The 9,252-nt window shown below is 62.3% G+C and overlaps 2 protein-coding genes across 2 annotated transcripts in view; both read left to right on the plus strand.

Moving 5' to 3' along the window:
• The first annotated feature begins 3,521 nt into the window (after window positions 1-3,521).
• On the plus strand, window positions 3,522-6,763 carry PSCA (prostate stem cell antigen). Its single transcript, XM_029923868.1, has 3 exons — window positions 3,522-3,701; window positions 5,184-5,291; window positions 6,003-6,763. The coding sequence occupies exons 1-3, from the start codon at window positions 3,650-3,652 to the stop codon at window positions 6,215-6,217; spliced, it is 375 nt and encodes a 124-aa protein (XP_029779728.1). The 5' UTR covers window positions 3,522-3,649; the 3' UTR covers window positions 6,218-6,763.
• Window positions 6,764-9,133: 2,370 nt separating this feature from the next.
• The window catches only part of THEM6 (thioesterase superfamily member 6), a 3,717-nt gene continuing 3,598 nt past the window's right edge, over window positions 9,134-9,252 (plus strand). The window contains exon 1 of the mRNA XM_029923339.1: window positions 9,134-9,226. Coding sequence (XP_029779199.1) covers window positions 9,134-9,226 — 93 coding nt within the window. The remainder of the gene's footprint in view (window positions 9,227-9,252) is intronic.

A 9,252-nucleotide genomic window follows, 5' to 3' on the forward strand; every position in this document is an offset into this window, starting at 1 on the left:
TGTGAGATCATGACCTGAGCCGAAGCCGGACGCTCAACCGACTGAGCCACCCAGGCACCGCCATCTTTATTTTTCTAATTAATTCTGCATAAAATACAAGATTCATCCAAAAAGAGGTATCCAGGGGCGCCTGAGTGGCTCAGTCGGTTAAGCGTCCGGCTTCGGCTCAGGTCATGATCTCACTGTTCTGTGGGTTTGAGCCCCGCGTCTGTGACCCTCCCCTGCTCACACTGTCTCTCTCTCTCTCTCTCTCTCTCTCTCTCTCTCTCTCTCAAAATAAATAAAAAACATTTTAAAAAATTAAAAAAAAAAAAGAGGTGTCCAGGGGCGCCAGGGTGGCTCAGTCAGTTAGGTGTCCAACTTCGGCTCAGGTCATGATCTTGTCGTTTGTGGGTTTGAGCCCCATGTCGGGCTCTGTGCTGACAGCTCAGAGCCTGGAGCCTGCTTCGGATTCTGTGTCTCCCTCTCTCTCTGTCCCTCCCCTGATCACACTGTCTCTCTCTGACTTTCAAAAATATATAAATGTTAAAAAAAATTATATAAAAAAAGAGATGTCTATTCAAGTGTGGGATAGGGTGGCAGCCATAGGAGATCACGGTCTGTCGGCCAGGACCCCTGGGGGGGTGGTCAGCAGTCCTGCCTCCCCTCAGGGCCTGCCCTGCTCTGGTCCCACCAGCCCCGCCTTTCCATCCGGCCAGAGGGGTGATGTGAGCAGGCAAGGTCTCTTGGCACCCAACTGGTTGGGCAGGTGGGTGGAGAGCCAGGAGAGAACAGGAAAGTCTGGAGCCCTGGGTGGTGACACAAGGGGCTAAGGGTGAGTCCTGTCGAAGCCGCACCCCGACCTCGTCCACACCCCGACCCTGTCCGCACCCTTGTGACTGCCCTTCCAGGCTCAGGCTCTGCGAGGGGCTATATTCGGCGTGACTCCCAGCACGGATGACGGGATGGGGCGCCGTCAGTGACCAGGGTCCGGCTCAGGGTGCGGTCAGGATCAGGGCTGACTGGGTGAGCAGGGTCAGGATCCAGGCTGTGACCCTAAGGGGCTTAGTTTGGGGTGACAGGGTCAGGGGTGGAGCTGGGGACCGTCTCTAGGGACCGTGGCCGTGGGTTTCCCTACTGGGCAGCTGCGGTAAAGCCCGCCACAGGCTGGGTGCTGTAGACCTCACACATTTGTTTCTCTCGGCTTTGGAGGCTGGACCCAGATCGGGGTGTCGGCACGGTGGGCTTATGGGGAGGCCCCCTTCCTGGTGTGCAGATGGGCGCGATCTCGCCGTGTGCTCACGGGATGGGGGGAAGGGGAGCGCTGGTGTCTGATCTTATCAGGGCACTCACCCCATCAGGGACCCCCAATGACCTCGTCCTTCTCACATGCAAGGTGCACTCATTCCTTCCCGGCAGCCTGAAGTCTTAACTGGTGCCACCACCGGCTCTGACATCAGGTCTGGGCCGACTGCGCTCCTGCCGGCTGCACACCTGGGAAACCAGACAAGTCACGTGCTTCCAGAATGCAGCGACCAGTCATGGGGGAGACCTTCCCTCGGAGGAGCAGTCTCAAGGAAGGAAGTAGGAACGGGTCCCAGGAAAGTCCCAAGCCCAGCAGAGCTCAAGGCCATCCTGTTTGGTCTAACTCTCTGCCGTCCACACGCGGGACAGCAGCCTGGGGCCTCTGCCCTGGGCAGGCCGCCTGCCCCCACGTTCTGCGGACCTCAGGCTGGATGTGTCTCTGCGGCGGGGGCATCCAGTGCAGGACGACCCCCCGCTCCCCGTTGGGACAACCGACAGTGTCTTCAGGCATTAGGCCAAACGTGCCCCGGGACGCAGAGCACCCTGCTTGAGACCAGGGCCAGAGAGTAATGGCCTCCCATCAAATCAGATGGACAAACATTCGTGCACTTGTCAATATTTGGGGAGTGAGTGTCCCAGGCTAGTTGCTGGGTGCTGAGCGCCTTGAGTAAAAGACAGATAAGAAAGGCTCCAGTCCAGGGCACCCCGGGCGCGGGCAGCTGGGGGCGGGCGGCAGGCAGAGCGCCAGGCGCAGTGAAGTCACATTTCACCTTGCACCGCACCCGAGCCGATGAGACTGTGGGCTGGAGCGGGGCTGTCCAGGGAAAGCTCTGAGCAGACAAAGAAGGCCACTGGAGTGGGGGTCCACGCTCACCTCGTGCGAGCTCAGGGCCTCGGGAGAGACACCCTCCAGGGGCCAGGGGCCTGGGCGGGAAGGACCCCAGAGGTGCAGGGAGTGCTGCGGAGACCTGGGTCTCACCCCAGCCCACGTCACTGTGTCATTTTGATCTAGGACTCAGGGTGAGAGGGTGAAAGCTGCCCCCCACCGGGAAGGGTCGCTCTGCTCCCGCCACTGCCCAGGAGGGCTGGGAGGCATCGCGTTTCCGGGTGGGCACCTCCGCACAGCCCCTGCTCTGCCCCCGCCTTCCTTCCAGGGAGGAGCCCGGTGGGAAAGTCAGATGGTACAGTGAGGTCAGAGATGTCATCCATAGGGCCAGGAAGGCATCAGGAAGTGAAAGGTCCTCTCCCCACCCCTTGGGGAGGCCTCACCCCCCTAGACCCCCTAGGGGCAGCAGGCTGTGGGCGTGGCTTGTACTGCCAGCACCAGGCCGGACATTCCCAGGGGTCACGGGGAGACTGTTTACAAAGGGAGGGGTGAGTTTGGAGGGACAATGGGGACCGAGAATGGGCCACAGGGCACCGGCAGCAGGAAGCCACTGGGCCCCTGGGTGGGGGGGGGGAGTGGGGGGAGAAACAGTCAGCACAGGCTGGCCAGGGCAGTGGGAAGGGAGCAGGCTGGCCCCTGGGGACACAGCCACTCGCTGCACAGAGCACCACTCTCAGGGCACAGCCGGCGAGATGGCCCAGCCTCTGAGCCTCCCCCCCGCCCCCGTCAGGTCTCCAGCCGGCGAAAGCCCCTTTGAAATCCTTTTGGGATCCCAGGACAGTCGAGGGGCGAGTGGGCCAGGGGCACAGGCAATGTGCCGGTGCCAACCCCCCCACCTCTTCCTCCTGCAGAGAACGCTACCACTGCATTTCCCCGACTCCCTTGCAGCTAAAGTTTCATGTTGTGTGGGGACTAAGTAAGGTCATGAGGGGTCAGTCCGTGCCCTGGCCTGCACATTCGATGCCGCACACCTGTGCACTTTGGCTGTGCCAGTCCCCCACTGCCAAGCCTCCAGGGCACTTCCCAGAGCAGCGCCCTCCCGAGGCACCCCTTATTTGCAGCCATCCAAGGTCTGTGGCTTCTATGGGACCAGGAGCCCTCAGAGCACAGCAGGGCTCAGGGAGGTCACCCTCAAGCCTGGAGAAGGTGGCCACCCTCTCTGGCCTCCCTGCTGGCTGTGAGGTGGGCAGAGGCTTTGCCTGGCACCTCGCCCTGGGGCGGATCAGAAACCACCAGGGGTGGGGAGGGCGGCCCCTGCCCTGGGCAGGCTCTATCTTCCAGAAACAGACGGTAGGGCAAAAGGAGTGGCCGGGCGCAGCCTGGCTGGGCAGGTGGAGATCGGGATCTCCCTGCCCTGCGGTGCTTGCCTGCCCCAGGGAGCCCGTCCATGTTGACAGTGGGCAGTGGAGCCTCCCCCTCGCCAGCCGGAGCTATATAAAGCCACCCGGACGTCCACAGCCCCGCTGCCCGCCGGTGACCATGAAGGCTGTCGTCCTCACCCTGCTGGCCGTCGGCTTGGCCCTGCAGCCAAGTGAGACCTCCCTCAGCTGGGGGCAGGGCTGCGGGAATGGGGCTGGGGTGGAGGCAGCCCAGGGAGACCAGAGGGGCCCTCAGAGAGAGCACCCACCCAGAAGGACAAAGAGGGAGATGCGGAGGAGGGGGGTCGAGGTCAGGTGGAGGGAAACAGGCAGTGGCAGGAAGAAGGAGCACTCATCTTTGAGTGTGTCCCCCTCTGGGGCGGCTCGTAGTGCAGCCCGGATGCAGTAAGGACTCAGCCAGAGGTGGCAGGGCGGGCGAGGGCTCATCTCCTGACCGCTGTGGCGCAGGGCCTGGCCAGAGGGGCAGACAGAGGAGGGAGGCACTGAGAGCCTGCAGGGTAGAGAGGAGGCACAGGGCCAAAAAGCCTCAGGTTAGGAAGGCGTGGAGGGAAGGGCGAACCGGGAGAGGGCTGGGGTCTGACCTGGGTCCCCTTCCCAGGCCCAGCCCTGGGGTCCACCGGGGGCAGCAAGGACTGGAGACCCCAGGCCATGGTCCGGGGGGCAGGGGAGCGCCTCCGCTGCTCTGGTCGGGACTCCAGGCCCAGCTTGTCTCTTCCCATCCTGGGTCATTGCTGAACCTCTCAGAGCCCCCACACCTCAGCTTCCTCTTCTAGAGAGTGGGGGTCATGACAATGGCCGAAGGCTGCTGGGGGTCGGCTTGGGGTGCGGTGCCTGAGCACAGGGCTGGCAACATGGGGCTGCTCACAAGGGGGTGACTTGTCACCAGCTTCGCCATTGTTTTGATCGGAGGAAACCGGGGGCTACTGCTCCCAGGGAAAGAGCAGGACCCTGCCAGCGCATGCAGGGCCCCACGGCACCAGGGAGGCTGGGCTGGGTCCACACAGGCTACTAGAGACAGTGATGGAAGCGTGTGAGCAACTCTGGGAAGGGCTGCCTGCCCTGCCCGCCCCTGCCCAGCACCTGCTGGATCAGCTGCCAAGTGGGGTGAGCCAGACCCCACCCCGGGGGGCATCACCCTCGTCCCTCTTGAACCACAGGCGATTTTTTTAAATGTTTATTTTGAGACAGAGACAGAGTGTGAGCAGGGGAGGGTCAGAGAGAGAGGGAGACACAGAATCGGAAGCAGGCTCCAGGCTCTGAGCTGTCAGCACGGAGCCTGATGCGGGGCTTGAACTCACAAACCGTGAGATCATGACCTGAGCCGAGGTCAGCCGCTCAGCTGACTGAGCCCCCCAGGGGCTCCATGGTAGGCATTTAAACAGAGTTTTACAACCCTGAGGGGGTGGGCCGGGGTGCTACCCTTGGATTCCAGGAGCCATGACGGGAGTGGGCACTGGAGCCTTGCTGGGGGACTTGGATGAGCGGCGTGCCCGCCCGTGAGGGTATCCCACGTGGCAGCAGGCTCTTGTGCTCCTGCACGTTCCCAGCAGCCCAGAACGTGTGACAGACGAGAAAATGAGGCTCCTTCCCCCCTCGGTGGGAGGGCGGCCTCTGAGCACACTCCCCCCGCCCAGGCAGCGCCCTGCAGTGCTACTCCTGCGAGGACCAGGTCAGCAATGAGGACTGCCTGCACGTGAAGAACTGCAGCCGCTCTGAGACCCACTGCTGGACCGAGCGCATCCGTGAGTGGCCCTGCCACACCCCATCCGCCCTGTGGCCCCGCCCAGACGCCCCCCCCAGGCTGGCTGTGGCTCCGTCCCATCTCTTGCCATTCCCTTCCCTGCCTTGGTAGGGACTCAGAGGACCTGAGTTTAGGTCTCTGCCACTGAACTGCTCGTCCTCTGCCCACCCGTCCACTTGTTCATCTATCCACCCAAGGGTATAGGTGCTCAGTGTCCCATCCATCCGTCCCCCCACCTATCCCTTGTCTGTCTGTCCACCCATCACCATCCATCACCCATCCATTCAACCATCCTCCATCCACCCCTGCATCCATCCACCCCTGCATCCATCCATCCATCCCTGCATCCATCCCTGCATCCATCCCTGCATCCATCCATCCATCCATCCATCTATCCATCCATCCATCCATCCATCCATCCATCCACCCATCCATCCATCCATCCATCCATCCATCCATCCATCCATCCATCCATCTGCATTCACCCATTCACTGAGCACGTCTAGTGCCCAGCAGAAGCTCCGGCTGCCTTGGGCGTGTGGATATGGATGGGCCCAAGCTTTTGCCCTCACACTGCTGAAAGTCTTGACGTAGTCACGGGGGTGGCTCTAGAGTTTTAGAGGAGGCACAGGAAGAGGGCCAAGGGAGCGAGGACAAGGCCAGGGGGCAAACACCCAGGGCCCAGCCGTAGCTGCATGGCCCCTGCCCCCAGGTGCTGTTGGTGTCCTGACCATCCTTAACAAGGGCTGCAGCTCGAACTGCGTGGAGACCTTCCAGGACTACTACTTGGGCAAGAAGAACATCACGTGTTGCTCCACTAACCTGTGCAATGTCGACGGGACCCACGCCCTGCAGCCGGCTCTTGTCTCTGTGGTGCTGCTCCCTGCTCTCAGTGGCCTGCTGCTCTGGGGCCCTAGTTGGATGTAGGATGCAGGACTCCACTGTGTCCCAGGGTCCCCGGGGCACTCTTCACACACACCTTGTCCCACTGAGGCCCCTCCTGGACCCTAACTCAGATCGGGCCCTGGCCATCTGCCCTTTCTAGGCTTCCATGTCCCCCCCTCAAGGACTCTTGCCCAGCTCCCACTGCCCAGCAGGTTGGGCTCCATTGATGCGGAACAGCCTGCACACAGTCCATACACCCCCCATATTCCAGCCTACCACTTAACCCTTGCTCAGGCATGCTCTTCCTCCAGGAAGCCTTCCCTGGCCACTCCCTCCACCTTGACCAACTGAGCTATGTCCCACTCATGGGGTCATGTGCAATCAGCAAGGAGCAGGCACTCAGGAGGGCCCCACAAAAGCTGAGATGAAATGTGCTGAGTAGAATTAGGGGCAGGGAGTGAGAGGGCCTGGGAGCCCCAAGAGATGAGGTTTGGAGGGGGTCCAGCTCCCAATGTCCCTGGGAATCCTGGGGCAGTAACCCCAGCACCCAGTAGACCGTTAATAAAGTCCCACTGACTCAGCCGCAAAGAGCTCTGATCTTGCGCGCCCCTGGGTGGGGGTCAGGGTCGGGGCCAAGGCTGTGTTGGATTGCCACCTGGACCCGTGTCCGTGGGCTGTTGCCACCTCCGTAGCCAGCCACATAGGGCGGAGCTCTGGCCTGGGCAGGAACGGATGTCAGACACCAGGAAGGGAGGACACTGCTGCAGAAGGAAGGGCGGCATCTCTGGGGATCCGGCTCTTGCTGTGCAGCTTCACTTATGCCACTTGACCTCTCTGAACCTCAGATACTTGCCTGGGACCTCTCCCTGCTGTGAAGGTTGAGGATTCACAGGACGCAGACGTTTCTGGGTGGGAGGGGCTGCTACTGTGTGAGGCCTCCTCGGTGTCCCCGCCCTGTCCCTCGCCTTTGCCTGGGGAGAGCCCCTCTCCGTTTCTTACATGTTTTATTTTATCTGTTGTAAGTTCTCCACATACACGGTGAAAAATTCAAACTATGCAGAAGGGTCCCCAGTGGAGCCGCCCCTGACCCCCTGACCCCGGGTCCCTCCTGTCCCGGAGTGGGGTTCTTTTCATGCACTTGTGTGTCTAGGGCCCACGCCTAGAAAGCCCCTTGGAAAACACAGCCTGCCCCCCTGCCCCTCGGGCTCCGATGCCATGACCTGCTGGCCATGTGGGGGGGCCCTGTGAGCCTAGGGCTGGGGTGGGTCCCGCACAGGGTGGCACTTCTGGCCTAAGACCCCCGCTGAGTGGGGGCTGAGGCAGGATTAGAGCCCGGGTTCTGAGCTCTGGGGTGGGGTGGGACAGGGCCGCACTGACCAGCGAGTCCAGGCCAGAGGCCCAGAGCCTTCCTGTGCGTGTCCCCAGGTGGGAGCTGGCTCCAGGCTGGTGACGTCGGGAGGGAGTGCCCCACGCCGCTCCGGAGAGACCTCGAGTGCTGGTCCTCCCCACTCCTTCTCGCTGCCAGGGCCCAGCCCAGGCGCCAGGCTCCAGTGGGGCTCCGGCCTCCCCCATGCCTGTCCCTCTGGGGCCCAAGACCCGCTCAGCACATAGACCTGGCCTGGCTCCGGGGTCCAGGGCTGGCCTCTGTTTCCCTGGAGGGCACCACAGAACCAGGAGGGCCTCAGCAGAGTGTCAGACCTGTGCGGGGCCGGCCAGGCTGGAGCTGGGCAGCAGCAGATGGAGGGCCGGTGGGCACACAGGCCCGGGCTGCAGCCAGCACTTTGTGCCCTGACGTTGTGGGCCAGCCTTGTCCACCTCAGCCAGGGGACCGTAGAGGACCCCGGCACGTCTGCCTGGAGCACCTACTACGTTCCAGGCACTGTTCCAGGCATGCCAGAAATAGCAGTCTCCTGCGCTTGGATGGATTCTCCCCAACCTCTCTCGTGCCCCAGAGCCGCCCCGGGTCACAGAGCTCACCAGACAGGGGTCAGGTGGATGGGATAAATAGAGGAATATGCAGCAGGTTAGCAGGTGGGGCTCGGACAGGAATAGAGCACAGAGAGAGGACCGGTGTGACAGGGGCCGCTGCAGGGCCCGGACATCCTGAGGGACGGCCTCGGTCCACCCAGCAGGGAAGGGAGCCCACGGTGGCCCACGCGTCAGTCATACCCTCAGGCCGGGGTCCTCTTTTGGGCTGAGGCTCAGGGAAGTGAGGCGGTGCCCTGGACCCCCAATCCCTGTCCCAGGCTTCTGGGTTTGAAATATCAGGGCCAGGATGAGGGAGGGGGACGGAGGGCCCTGAGACGTGAGAACCCCAGCTGGGTCCTCCACTCCCCGGGCCAGACCAGGGACTCCTCTGACCTCCTGAGACATTCCCAAGTCCACGTGGCCTCAAACTGCACCTCCAGTGCGGGTGGGGATGGGGTGGGGGCCAGGAAAGCTGGACTTTCCTTCCCAGTGTTGCAGAGAAGGGGAGAGGACGCAGGAGGGCGTGTTACACACTGGGAGGTCCACATCCCTCTGCTCCTGACACCTTTGAGGCCTCTGTTGAGCCCTTTACATTTGCAGAATCCTCTCCTCGCCCTCCAGGCGTTATTTGCTCCCTTTCTAAAGGGCCAAGAATGGGAATGCTTGGGAATGAGTTTGAGATTGCCAGGATCTGGAGGGGTGCTGGCAGGGGGATGCGGTTACAAGCTGGGACTGAAAAGGCGCCACACGGTGAGACGCCCTGAGTCGCCCGCATAGGCGCTGGGGTCGGGGAGCCCTGCCGAGGTGGAGAGCCCCTGGGTGCTTCAGAGCGTGGGAGGGTCGGTTTCCAGGACAGTCATGAAGCAGAGCCGCTGCGGACAGCTGCGTCCACTTCTTTTGCAAAGTCCTGCAACTTGGGCCGGGAGGTACTGGAGCCTTTGATTCTGCTCAGATCAGGGGCCTAGGCCCCGGGGCCAGTCCGAATCTTCGATGGCTGGGGTGAGACGAAGGCTCCTGGAAGGGGGAGACGCGCGGGACCAACTCGCACTCTTCTGCGCCTGCAGCGCGCGGCGCGACCGCCAGGTGCCGCTGTGGCGCGGGGAGGGCAG

Source organism: Suricata suricatta, chromosome 15, assembly GCF_006229205.1.
Source record: "Suricata suricatta isolate VVHF042 chromosome 15, meerkat_22Aug2017_6uvM2_HiC, whole genome shotgun sequence".
NCBI lineage: Eukaryota > Metazoa > Chordata > Mammalia > Carnivora > Herpestidae > Suricata > Suricata suricatta.